The sequence below is a fragment of the Palaemon carinicauda genome, chromosome 8 (genome assembly GCF_036898095.1).
Source record: "Palaemon carinicauda isolate YSFRI2023 chromosome 8, ASM3689809v2, whole genome shotgun sequence".
In the NCBI taxonomy this organism is placed as follows: domain Eukaryota; kingdom Metazoa; phylum Arthropoda; class Malacostraca; order Decapoda; family Palaemonidae; genus Palaemon; species Palaemon carinicauda.
Window position 1 is genome coordinate 130,984,817 of NC_090732.1, and position 13,415 is coordinate 130,998,231.

At 40.7% G+C, this 13,415-nt stretch overlaps 1 protein-coding gene across 1 annotated transcript in view; it reads right to left on the reverse strand.

The window, feature by feature from the left end:
- LOC137645932 (structural maintenance of chromosomes protein 5-like) overlaps window positions 1-13,415 on the reverse strand; it is a 208,316-nt gene that overhangs the window by 174,893 nt on the left and 20,008 nt on the right. Inside the window, exon 3 of the mRNA XM_068378994.1 lies at window positions 12,485-12,552. Within this exon, the coding sequence (XP_068235095.1) occupies window positions 12,485-12,552 (68 nt within the window). The remainder of the gene's footprint in view (window positions 1-12,484; window positions 12,553-13,415) is intronic.

Genomic DNA, 13,415 nt, shown 5'->3' on the forward strand with positions numbered 1-13,415 from the left:
AACAATACTCGATTTTTAAAACACACCCGAAATTTAAAAACAAAAGAACACGCTTTCTTAATGTGCAATTAACTATTTAAAGAGTGGCAATTTTCTAGAATAAAATGATATTTCCCAAAAAATTGTGGTTTGCTGATGAAATCGGATGCCGTATTTTTAGCAATGATTGAAATGGATGTAGACTCGGCCTAATTTTTTCGTTTCGTATTTAATTGACACTAAGAAAACTAATTTTAGTTTCTTCATCTAAATGTAAGTATTGTATAACACGAGAGAGAGAGAGAGAGAGAGAGAGAGAGAGAGAGAGAGAGAGAGAGAGAGAGAGAGAGAATGAATCAGCTGTTGTAATCAAATGGCGTGTTTTTGTTTCGTGAGAATTTCATCGCCACGACTATAACAACAACATACTGTATTGAACTTTACAGTATTTTACAGACTACTGTAATATGATAAAGTAAAATATTTGTAATCTATTTTATATGAAATGGGGCTATTTTTTTTTTTTTTAAATTTACATTTACGTATGTTACACACACACACACACACACACACACTCTCTCTCTCTCTCTCTCTCTCTCTCTCTCTCTCTCAGATTGTTTTCCTGCTTTGCTACGTATGTATGATTTTATATACAGTAGGGTCCCGAATTATGCGAGAATTTGGTCGATGAAAGGCCTCGTGTAATTGGAAATTCGTATATTTCGAAACACATCATGGCGGCAAACAGCAACCTACCCGTCAATTTTTTTTTCACTCCATTTCTAGCTTTCTAGCTATATATATACTGTATATACACTGTGTGTGTATGTATGTGTGTATGTATGTATGTATATATATATATATATATATATATATATATATATATATATATATATATATATATATATATATATATATATATATATATATATATATATATATATATATATATACTGTAGCTTTTATCTTAACAATACTGTAAGAAATCCTTCTTATAGATTTTTTTTATAAAATACTGTACAAAATTTCTTTTATGGATAAATTAAACAATAAAAAGTTGTTAAAGTTTTGATAATTTTCTATGACTGTAGTATTTACTACTGTACTATGCATAGCTTACTGTTTTCAGTATTTTCCGAATGATGTAGAATTATTTCCTATAGATACAAAAAACAAAAAAGGGTTTTCAAGGTTTGATACAGTACGTATCTAGCAATAGTTAAAAATTACAGTATAGTACTGTATATCCATGATGACACTCCCACACGTAAACACGGCCACTAGGCGCAAGTGTGCAATAGGCTGCTGTACGATAATCACGCTTTTTTTGCCCTGAGCGGTCATTTCACTAATGATAATTTTTCAAAGTTAATATAATTTCTTTATGCTTATAATTCGTAATTATAGTTAAAAGTAAGGATATTAATTAAATGGTTGAGTAAAAAAAACAATTAATACTACTATTATTTAATTTCAAATGGCTACATAATACTAAATATTCTAATGGGTTCTTTTTATCTTCAATCGTACGCCTGGATAAGCAACAAAAGGAAAGGGATAGGTCTCTCTCTCTCTCTCTCTCTCTCTCTCTCTTCATATCGTTTCCTGTATAGTTTTAAATATGTTCGTCATACATTTGTACATTATTTATCCACTTTATTCTCTCTCTCTCTCTCTCTCTCTCTCTCTCTCTCTCTCTCTCTCTCTCTCTCTCTCTCTCTCTCTCTCTCTCTCTCTCTCTCGGCGTTTCCTTTCCCTTTATAGTTTTGTGAAATTTCGTTGTCCAGTCATTCGGTAATGAGAAGTCATTTTCGCTTTCGACATCGAAAGAAAACTTTGTTTCTTCAATATACTCATCACTGGAGGATTCAGAACTAGTGCTCTCATTATCAAACAGGTTATCATTATCAAATTCCACAACAAGAATATCATTTATTTCATCTAAAGAAATAACCTTCCTCTTTAGACCTTTCATTACAAAAGGAACAACAAATAACCACTTATGCATGAACGCCCGAGCGCACTGATAGGAAACCAGTTCAAACCAGAGTTTTGTAACATCAAGCTACCTTCAGAAAAATAGTTGCCAGACATCATATAAGTTTCTATTCACAGTCCCCATATGCTGAGAGTGTTGCCAAGTGGTGATCCTATACTTACTATACGAGTAAAGTAACATCACGAGACTGACAGCTTGTAAAAGGCAATTAAAGTCATGAACGGAATATACAGTTGAAGGCGGTACCGAGTAGATCGTGGTGAACGGTTTATCACGTGGGTGACGCTTAACAGGTTATAAAAACATTTTATATAGTTCGGTATTTTCTCTATCCATCCTCTCCCAGAAAACCTTCAAATGTGAATTATCGGAATGTGTGCAGATCTTGGCAGTGCGATAACTAGTTAGCGACTGAGAATAAAAAAAATAAAAAGCCCGATTGACGAATGACGATGCTGATGAAGAGGATATCGAATACCGATTTTTCCCTAATTGATTTTTTCTACGTTCTGTCTAATCCAATGTACAGTACATTCTTATGTAAAGGGCGAACCCCAACATTTCTTGATGCTGCTACACTTTAATTATAGATATATTACCACCTATTTATAATCTTTATTTATAATAACATCTTTAGTAAAAGCTCTTCAATATCACTTTCAGGAGTAAATGCGTTTATGATCGATGATGAAACGTAAAAAAAAAAAAAGTTTTCCTTTTAAGAAGGCGTTTTTTTAGGAAAAAAAACAACACGAAACAAAATTGCTCATATTTCATATATTTTGATTTTCTAAGGATAAATAAAACATTAATTATAACATTATTATTACATAGTACCTGGTAAGATATCTTTTGCCGCAAAAGTTAACCTATAGACAGATGTTAAAATTGGTTAGCGAGTTCGTTATGATCGGCGATGGAACGTACTAAACAAAGTAATGGGTTTGGTTGTGGTGACTTGTTTGGCAGTAGCATGATATAAAATAGTCTTTATTTTGATGGTTTTTAATTTAAATTTTAATGAATAAGGATTTTTCACCATAATCACAACGTAAGTATAAAAATTAATTAGTACAAATATGGAATATTATACATATAGGTGTTGGACAGTTAGGCTAGGCCTAGCGACAAGTTCACACAACAATGGGCAAACCTTAACATTTTTCATCCAAAACTAGTCTTAAAATGTTTGAACAGAAATCTTTCTCTCACATTCTCCCCCCCCCCCCTTCTCAGACATCGGGGAACCATCACCCCCCCCCCAATACAATTAAGAAAACAATAGATTTCCTACGCTTCGCGGTGCTTGACTCGCGGATTTAGAATGCTCCTCGCAAATACAGGAAAATTAATTTTTAAAAACTATCGATCGCGTAATTGAGGAATCGCGTAATTAGAACACGTGTAATTCGGGACCCTACTGTAGATACGGTAAATAATATTTGTAATAACATATTTTATAAAAGCTTTTACTGTAATATCATTATTTATCACTTTCATCATGCGCGTTAAATTCCTTAGTTTGTTTACTGAGCGTACTTTATGACGCCGTCGTTTCAGGTGGCGTCATAAAGAAAAACATTTCATTTGGAAGTCCTAAGAAAAATTAAGTAAAACATTAGTAATAACCAAATCAACATACTGTACTGAATAATCAATATAATCGATGCAAAAACTAACCTATACACAAATGTGTAAATGCGTTTGTTTCTTCATAATAATCAGAGATAAACGTAAACAAAACATTGGTTGCCATTTTTTTATCGTGCTTTTTGGCGTGTTTAGGAAACGCATGATATAAAGTCGCCTTTAATATTTGTGCCTGTTTTAGTTTAGGGTACGTTAGTACATGCATTAAGTGTTCTGTACATTAAAGGGTAGTTTGTTAACAGTACTACGTACAAGGGAAGGTTTTAAAAGTCTGAATATACATGTTGAAATAAATAGGTAAATATGGTGTCACTACTTCGCGGATTTTCACCTATCGCGGCCGGGTCTGGAACCTATCTACCGCGATAAACGAGGGTTCACTGTACTCTAGTATCCCTTGATGATAGAGGATGAAAAAATTACGTTTCCTTCAAAGATATAACAGGGAGTCAACAATCTGAATTATAGAGGTACTGGATCAGGAAACAGTTGACTCTGCACCACTCTAAAAACTTCCCACTTGGATTGGTAAACCTAGAAGGTAGACGTCCTTTATACTCTTGCAATAGCCCTAGCTGCCTCCTTCGAAAAACCTCTAGCTCTTGTGAGTTTTTCGATAATCTGAAGACAGTTAGATGAAGAGCTTGGAGATTGTTGATGGTAACTTTCCTTAATGAAAAGATTCTTGGAGTGTTTACCATCCATTCCAGAACCTCTGTGAACCACTCTCTTGAGGGCCAAAAGTGGGCCACTAGAGTCAATCTGGTCCCTTCGTGTGACCCAAACTTTTTGCATCACTTTGTAATGAATTCTGAACGTTGGAAAGCCTACACGTTCATGTCACAAGCTGTTTGACGCTCGACGTCGCGTTCTGCTTGATGCTCGACGTCACGTCCCGCTTGACGCTCGACATCATGTCTTGCAGGACGCTCGACGTCACATCCTGCTGGACGCTCGACGACACATTTAAGCTGGACGCTCGACGTCACATCCTGCTGGACGCTCGACGTCATGTCCTGCTGGACGCTCGACGTCACGTTTGCTGGACACTCGACATCACGTCTGGCTGCTTGACTCCTTTTGGTTAAAGCAGCTGAAACACGCCATTCAATGATGGAGTTGTAAAGACGTTCGTCGTCAAGAACCTCTCGACTAGAAGCCTTACGAAGCTTGGCGTCAAGGTGTGCTACTCTCTTGGTGTCCGCAGGCTGATAAACTTGCATGAAAGAAGAGAGAGTCTGTTGTATATCTTGCAGCATATTAAAATTAGGGTCCACTTGTGGTACAAATGTCACGTCTACCACAAGCTCGCTTTCTACGCCGTTTAAAGAGCGCGCAGAGCGTCCAGAGGACGACAACCAGACTGATGGTGGAGGAGCATGAACAAAGGTCATGCCAGGCTCAGACAACAGTCCTGCAACTAGGTGAGTTGGACATTTCTTGACAGTTGCCGACGTCCTTAAAGGACGCTTGGCAGGAGAGTTTTCTTCGGTAGAATGAAAACGTTCAAGACTGCTCCAGAGCCTACAACCAGTAGCTTGCGGTGTCATGATAGGACGCTGATTGACCGTGCCCATCTTCCTCTTCAGAGGTCTGGAAACTTGACACCAGCCTCGTCTGTGCACTGCGTCATCCAAAGATGACGAAAACACTACTGTATAACCACACCTTCCCTATGAGAAGGCGAGCGTCTTGGAGGCGTCAATAGCTATGCTCGAGGTGACAACTGCTCGGGAGCTAAAGCATCTCGTTTCCTTTTGTCGTTCGACATTCCTTCTCCCCGGGGTTGGGGAGCTTGGAAGAGGTCTATGATCGACATTCCTTCTCCCAGGGGTTGGGGAGCTTGGAAGAGGTCTTTGGTTAGAACATTCAACATTCCTTCTCCCAGGGGATGGGGAGCTTGGAGGAGGTCTATGGTTAGAATAACGACAGGTCCTAGCAGACGCACCATCTATTAAGGGGTGGTGCTTAGGCCGAAACAAAGAGCCCAAAACTGGACAACTTCCTCCTATACACGAACCTTCAGGTATTGCTTGAAGTTCGGATGGATGAGGATGTGGAAGAAACCATCCTGGAGGTCTAAAGAGACCATCCAGTCATCCTTCCTTACTGCTACTAGGACTGATTTCGATGTCTCCATGGAGAACTTTGTCTTCTAAACGAAGGCGTTGAGAGCACTTAAATCCAGGACTGGTCAATAGTCTCCTTCTCCAAGAAGGGAGACATTTGATGTTGCATAGCCTGTCTCTTTGCCTCCTCTCTGTATCTGGCAGAGAGGTCTATCGGAGTTACTATCAAAGGAGGTTCCACTAGCAAAAAGAATTAGCATCCCTCCTTTAAAAATAGTACTAACCAAAGGTCTGCTCCTCTCCTCTCCCAGACTCGCCAGAAGCTGTTTAGTCTGGCTCCTACTGTTGTCTGTGCAGTTTAGAGACAAAAAGTATGCAGAACCTTTCTTGCTGATTTAGTCACCAAATCCTGTGTGACCTTTAGGGCTAAAGTGGAAGAAACCTCTTTGACCAACTCTTGAGGAGGAAGAGAGGAAGAAAAAAGGGGGGTGCATACCTTAATTCTGACTTCTGAATGGGTGTAACCCCAATAGACAGAAAAGAACACATTTGGGCTCTTTACTTCAAGACCCCCACTGAGTAAAGGGCTGCTAACTTATTGGAACCGTTCTTTAAGGCTTTATCCATGCTTGACATAATGAGGCTGAAACTATCAGTGTCCACATTCTTCAAGGCAGAAAACTTCTTCCCAAAGGCTCCCACAGTCCAGTCAAGGAAAAATAATACTTCGAAAGCTTTGAAGACGCCTTTGAGAGGATGATCAAGCTCTGACGTTGACCGGAGAATTTTGTCCTATTAAGGCCATCCGACGCAGAGCGTCTACTAGACTCGAAAAATCTCCTTGGGCAGAGGTAGGAGCTCCCAAGCTGAGAACTTCTCCCGTCTCGAACCAAACACTAGATCTGGAGGCCAATTTAGTCGAGGGAAAAAGGGAAAAACAGTATTACCCTGGATATTCTTGGATTGTATCCAGTCTCTCATCATCCTCAAAGCTCTATTTAGATGATCGGGACAGCACCATCTTTGTAAACAGAGACTCCTTCGACACCTTCCCTAGCATAAACTCTGAAGGTGGGGAACGAGGAGCAGCAGGCACAAAATAATCTGGAAACTCTTCAGAAAAAACTCTCATGAGTTTCTATAAGTCAACCGAAGGATGAAGGATCTTAGGATCTTCTCCTACGAGAATTCCACTAAAAGATAAATAAGGGAAAGGAGATCGTCGATCCCTTCTTCCTACAAGACCCTAACCGAGGTAGACACGTCTTGTTTCCTAGGAGTTAACTCCTTAAGGTCCTGTAATTCTGGCCTCAATGGGTCCAAGATCATTACTTACTTTTACTTACTTATAGGGGTTTATTTTTCGCCCTCTATCTGACACCAAGAGTCTGTATAGGCGGGTCTTGGTATGAGAAAATAATTCTTCCAGTTAATTAATATTTTTCTCTGAATCTTTTCACTTATAGCGCCAGGCGTAACTATGTTCCAACTCTAGACGTTCGCGGTCATTACGATCAGAAACAAGACGTTCGCGATCTCGACATTCGGCTCGACTGGTGTAATCGCGACATCCGAGTCCTGATGCTCGACGTCATGTCTAACTGCTTGACGTTCGGCGTCATATCTAACTGCTTGATGCTCAGCGTCAAGCTTGACACCTGACGTCAAGTCCAACTGCTGGACGCTTGACGCCATGCAACTGCTTGACGCGCAGTGTCACGTCTAACTGCTTGACACTCAACGTCAAGTCCAACTGCTGGACGCTAGACGCCATGCAACTGCTTGACGCTCGGCACCACGTGAATCTCGGAACAATGACGTTAGCGGTTTAGACGCTCGTGGCTAAACGCTCCCGATTTAGACGCTCGGAATTATGCTTGACACGGCGTCACAACCAACTGCTTGACGCTCGACGTCCTGTCTAACTGCTTGACATTCAACGTCAAGTCAAACTGCTGGACGCTCGACGCCATGCAACTGCTTGCCGCTCGGTGCTACGTGACTCTCGGAACAAGGATGCTCGCGATTCAGACGCCCGGTACTATGACGTTCGCGTCTAGAACATTCGCTCATCCAACAACAGATACAAAGAATTTGCACTCGGTTCCAAACATCGTGTCAAACTCTTACAGCATCGTTAGTAGTGCTGGACGCTCGACGTCCTGCTGGAAGCTCGACGTCCTGCTGGAAGCTCGATGACGTCACGCTTGCCGTCCAATGCTCTGACGCTCGGTGTTACGTGTCATGACTTCCAGCTACTCGAAGCTTGGCGTGATATAGTCCATTCCCTAACGCTAGGTGTCCTTCTTGACGCTAGCTTATTTGTCTAAAAGGAAGTTAAATACGTAAGACTTTTACCTCGCCTTTCCTACAGCGAGGGCGAGCGTCCTGGGAAGCGACAACAGGAACGTCTGCTCGAGCGCTAACGCCTCTCGTTTCCTTTCGCTGATCGACATTCCGTCTCCCAGGGGTTGGGGAGCTTGGAAGAGGTCTAAGGCTAGGATAACGACAGGTTCGAGCAGACGCACCCTCCACTGACTGATTAAATTCACTGCACTAATTTAGCACTGAAAATTGCACTTTTTATACTCTTTCACATAAGACTATAAATAGACCCGACCGTTGCGAGAGATATTACTCATCCGCCGAGGGCTTGAATGAGAATTCAATAGGTTATTTGATTAATATTAGAAATCCCAATATCGAAAACAAAAATAAATAACGATACAAAGTAATTTGTGAGACTGTATCGATTGTCTGAGAACTACCTAGCGTAACTTTAATTGTACGCTAGTTTTATATAAACTCTGAAAATAGATCGATGATTATCTAAATAAAGTATACTGATAGGACAAATATATTCTTAAAAATAACATATTCCTTTTATATTATAAGAGCTTAAAAAACTTTTGGTTTGTAAGTAGAATCATAAATAACGATAAAGTAATTTGCGAGACTGTATCAATTGACTGAGAACAACGTAGCGTAACTTTAACTGTACGCAAGTTTTATCTAAACTCTGAAAATAGATCGATAATTATCTGAATAAAGTATACTAATAAGACAAATATATTCTTAAAAATAATATATGCCTTTGCATAGAAAAAGAAATGAATATGCAAGTCATACTACGAAGTAACTGCGTAGTTTATGTCATATACGATTGTGACGTCATAGTGATGGCGGAGTGTTTACCTACCGCCATCATGTGTTTGAGAGTAGGCTCGTTATTTTTACAGTAGGCGGAAAAAACTCCTAAACCTACCCCTTTCAATTTGTGAATATATCGATCATAACCCAACCACTACTCTCAGTCGAAATAAAACCAAACTAGAGAAAGCCAACAGTAAATTGTACATCACCAAGATGACTGCAATTATACAGGTTACAGCGAGTGAAAAATCCTACGATGTTGCCGGCGTGAGCGGCAGGGAAGATCTGAGGAATCATGGAATGGTTCCAGGTACCTTGCTAGGGGCGCGCAGGTGGTACACCTAGCTACCCAATCTGCGATTGCCGCGAGTTTTGAAATTTCTGCCGGACGTCAGGGACGTATAGCTATATATATACCTACCGGCTAAATCAGATGTTTAAAATTGTAAGTTTTTTCTACTACAAAATTTATTTTGCTTTTCTGGTGTAGAGGTGAGAATGTAGAATCAGGTCCAATGTGCGACTTTGTTTTATAATCCTTTTGAACTTGATGCAAGCAATCATTCAAATTACATTTGAATTTAGCCAAGATATATACAATACTTATACTTTTATATTTACTGTATATCATTCTCTAGATTGAATCCTAAGAGGCTCTGCCTGGATATATATAGGTCGCTGCTTCAGGTTGTTGGAGACCTGTACCTTCTCCTCACTATTTTTTTTCTCTCCAAATAAATATTTCTTCTATTTTTGAAAACTTTACTTTTTATTCCAGTACATCACAAGTGTCCCCTTCTCAGCCACTAATTTAGTCTTTTTTTTTCTCTGGCATCAATGGTTTTCTCTTTTTTGTTTCCTCTACTAATGTTTAGTACTTACATGACCTATACAATCGGCTTACCTCTTAATGATATGCAAGTACAGTTCTAGCTGGGTTCCCTTGCCCAGTATAAAATCAAGGGGTGGTGCCCAGTGCCCAGTCCTCTTGACCTGTTATCTAGATTTTTGGGTATTATACCGTTTTACCTTTTTGTGTAGTGAACGTTGGAGTGTGGTTGACATTCGGAAACTAGGCAGTTTGGGTGCTATATCTGGCCACAGTCTGCAAACTACTACATTGTTAGTACCTAGCTCGTGATCATGAGCATCTACCTTGTGACCATGACCGCCTACCTCGCAATCTTGAGCGCCTTCCTCGTGATCGTGAGTCTAGCTCGTGAACGCAAGCGTCCAGATCTTGATCTACAGTACACCGTCCTGTTCGTGATCGTGAACTTTTAGCACATGAATGAGAATGCCTTCTGGAAGAAGAGTGCAGAGACAGTGATGAGCTGTGGTCTCTTAAGTGCAAGCACTTAGCTCTAGATTGGGAACACCTTCGTGAAAAGAGCGCCGAGATCCTGAGGGTGATTGTCCCAAAGGATTAGAAGGTGGTGTGTCTCGTCCAGGCGATCGGCAAGCAGATGGAGCACTGGCTACTGGAAGATCATCACTCCTAACATCCGCAGCAGGCGAGAGGTGCACACACGAGCTGGAACCTTTCCTGTGGGGAGAAACAAGAGGCTGAGGGTTAGGTGACAACTTAGTCCCAGGAGGGCGATAGGACTCATCGTCACCAGGAGGCCAATGGAGGGGCAAGCGAGAGCGTTGACCTCGTCCACGTGTGGAAGGGCCAGGAAAGGGCAAAAGATGGACTTTGCAGATGTCCAGGGTGAAATATGTTGAAGCCACTGGTGAAGGGTCTCTCCGAGCAACACATTGAAGGAGCTGCAGTGGCGCTTCCTTTAAAGGGGGGAGCAGAAACCCGCAGAGATGGCCAAGCAAGAGAACAGGGTTCCCCTGCAGCTGGAGGTGAAGGTGCTCCTCTAAGGGAAGCACAACCACCCCTAGTACCCCAAGGTTAACAAGGAGTTAAGCGGTCTGTGCTCCTACGATTGCCCCCCGGAGAAAAGCAAGCGAATAGGAGCTTTGGAGACAGATACAGGAGTGCATGAAGATGCCCGAGGTCTTTTTACCCCAGAGGAGGACCCTGGGGGGAGAAAGATCTTGCTTGACTTTCTTCCTCCTGCGATGCCCAAATTTCTCCCATTGGGAGGCAGGCCACTCCATACACTCGTCGCAGAGCGAACCCTGCTCGCAACGCCGCCCCCGCCAGATCGAGCACACGTGAGGTGGCAACCCTACCTAACCACTGTAGCGGCTTGGTAGGGGGTAGCTGTGGGGAACCCAGCTGTCAATTTCTACTCAGCTCAGTGAGTTATGTTACTTTTTTTTCTTATGGCTGGTAGAGAAAGGATGTCTCCGCTCTCTCCTCCTCAAGACTTAGCCATACAGACTAATTTCTTTATGCGTTAGCGGTTTAGACGCTCGTGGCTAAACGCTCCCGATTTAGACGCTCGGAATTATGCTTGACACGGCGTCACAACCAACTGCTTGACGCTCGACGTCCTGTCTAACTGCTTGACATTCAACGTCAAGTCAAACTGCTGGACGCTCGACGCCATGCAACTGCTTGCCGCTCGGTGCTACGTGACTCTCGGAACAAGGATGCTCGCGATTCAGACGCCCGGTACTATGACGTTCGCGTCTAGAACATTCGCTCATCCAACAACAGATACAAAGAATTTGCACTCGGTTCCAAACATCGTGTCAAACTCTTACAGCATTGTGTTTCCCTCGGATGCTCCCATGCGTACCTGTCCAAGTCGCGAGGGTCGCCCTTGCCCGGGGAACCCATGAACCCCAAGGAAGGCAGCACTGAAGGAAAAGGGACTTTTTAATAAGCTTTATGCCAGTTGCTTTTAATTGTAAAACCAATTAAAAGATTTGGCAGAAGAGAAGACTACATACTTACTTTACCGAGCCAAAATAAAATGTGGCGGTTAGTTGTTAATGCTGGTGTGAGCTGGTGGGTTAACCTACCCCGCTCATCCCTCACTAACAAACGGTGGGTAATTACACCCTGACAAAAAGCTTATCAGCTGGTTTCAGCTTCACTGAAATAAATACTCCATAGTAAAAAGCGGAAGGTTTATATGGTGTGCCAGAACAAAGGACTTTTTATGTAGCTTTAGGCCAGTTACTTTTAATTGTAAACCGGTTAAAAGATTTGGCGGCAGAGAAAGACTACGTCTTAACTCTACCGACCCAAAATAAAAAGTGATAGTTAATCGCTAGTACTGCTGTAAGAGAGAAGGAGGGGGCCTAGCTTACCCTGCTAACTAGCGGTGGATAGTTACACCCAGACAACAAACTTACGGCTAGTATCAGCTTCGCCAAAATAGAAATACCATAGTAAAGAGTGGAAAGTTTGTATTTTTGCACCAGAACAATGCCATTTAACTCTGTTTAATAGTTACACTCACACAACAAACTTAACGGCTAGTATCAGCTTCGCCAAAATAGAAATTCCATAGTAAAGAGCTAAAAGTTTGTATTTTTGCACCAGAACAATGCCATTTAACTCTGTTTACGTTCAAAATCAGTAATACTGTACATCAAATGTGCATGCTGACAAGCATAAGAGATTCGTTTGTTGTATGAACACAAAAGTTACAAAAAAGGGACTAAAAAGTACAAGACTAAAAAAAAATAAAACCTGAATACTAAGAGAAACTATGATCAAACTTACTTTCCTTCTACGAAAATTTCAACTTCTAAAGTGGCTGTTTCTTTTCCATGTTTGACGTAACGTTCAAGCTGAAATAAGTAAGGTTTATTTAGATCAATAAATATATACTGAAGTGCAGTGCTCTTCATGCAAAACATCATAATTTTTGGTGTTTTCAATACTCTAAAACACATATTCAATTAGCCTCAATTGATGGTCCTTAAAATACCATTGAAAAAAATTACAGTACTACAGTGTACACTCAAACCTCTTTATCGGGTGTCATTGGATTCCAAGCAACCCTGGGGTTGCGGAATTCCGTGGATATTGAGCAATATATATTCAAAAGAATTTTTATATCTCGTGTAAATGTTTAATCAAGAAATTCAACTACTTTAAAATACACTAAATGTAGTTAATACCTATACAGTATGGTACAGAATTGTACATTAAAATCTTATACAATTTTGGCAATTTAGTATTAACATGCCCCTAAAACTTTATTTTTTTCTATTTGCTTTCCATTTTCCAGTTTCCTACAATTCTGTCTTCTATTGCAGGAATAATGAGCTATGATGATGAAAGTGGCCTTCATAGCATTTCACTATATTTGAGACAAGATTCAATTGGTTTTGGCTCTTATGTGTGTGTGTGTACTGGTATTTGAGAAGTTTCAGAACCTCTTGTGAGGAATGTGACAGAGTAGACCTTTGGATATTGTCAATTGGTGCTATATGTACACACATTTATAATTGTCCTCTTAAATGGTTGCCATAAAAAATGCAGTGCGTAGCAATTCTGCTGGACATTACAGCTGTACAATATATCAAAATATGGACACAGACAGTGAATTAAATACCAGCATGGATTGAGATGACTTTAACTTGGTCTTCAGGTACTTGGAAGAACTATTCCCATGTTTCACTGTATTCCTAAATCTGATACTGTAAGT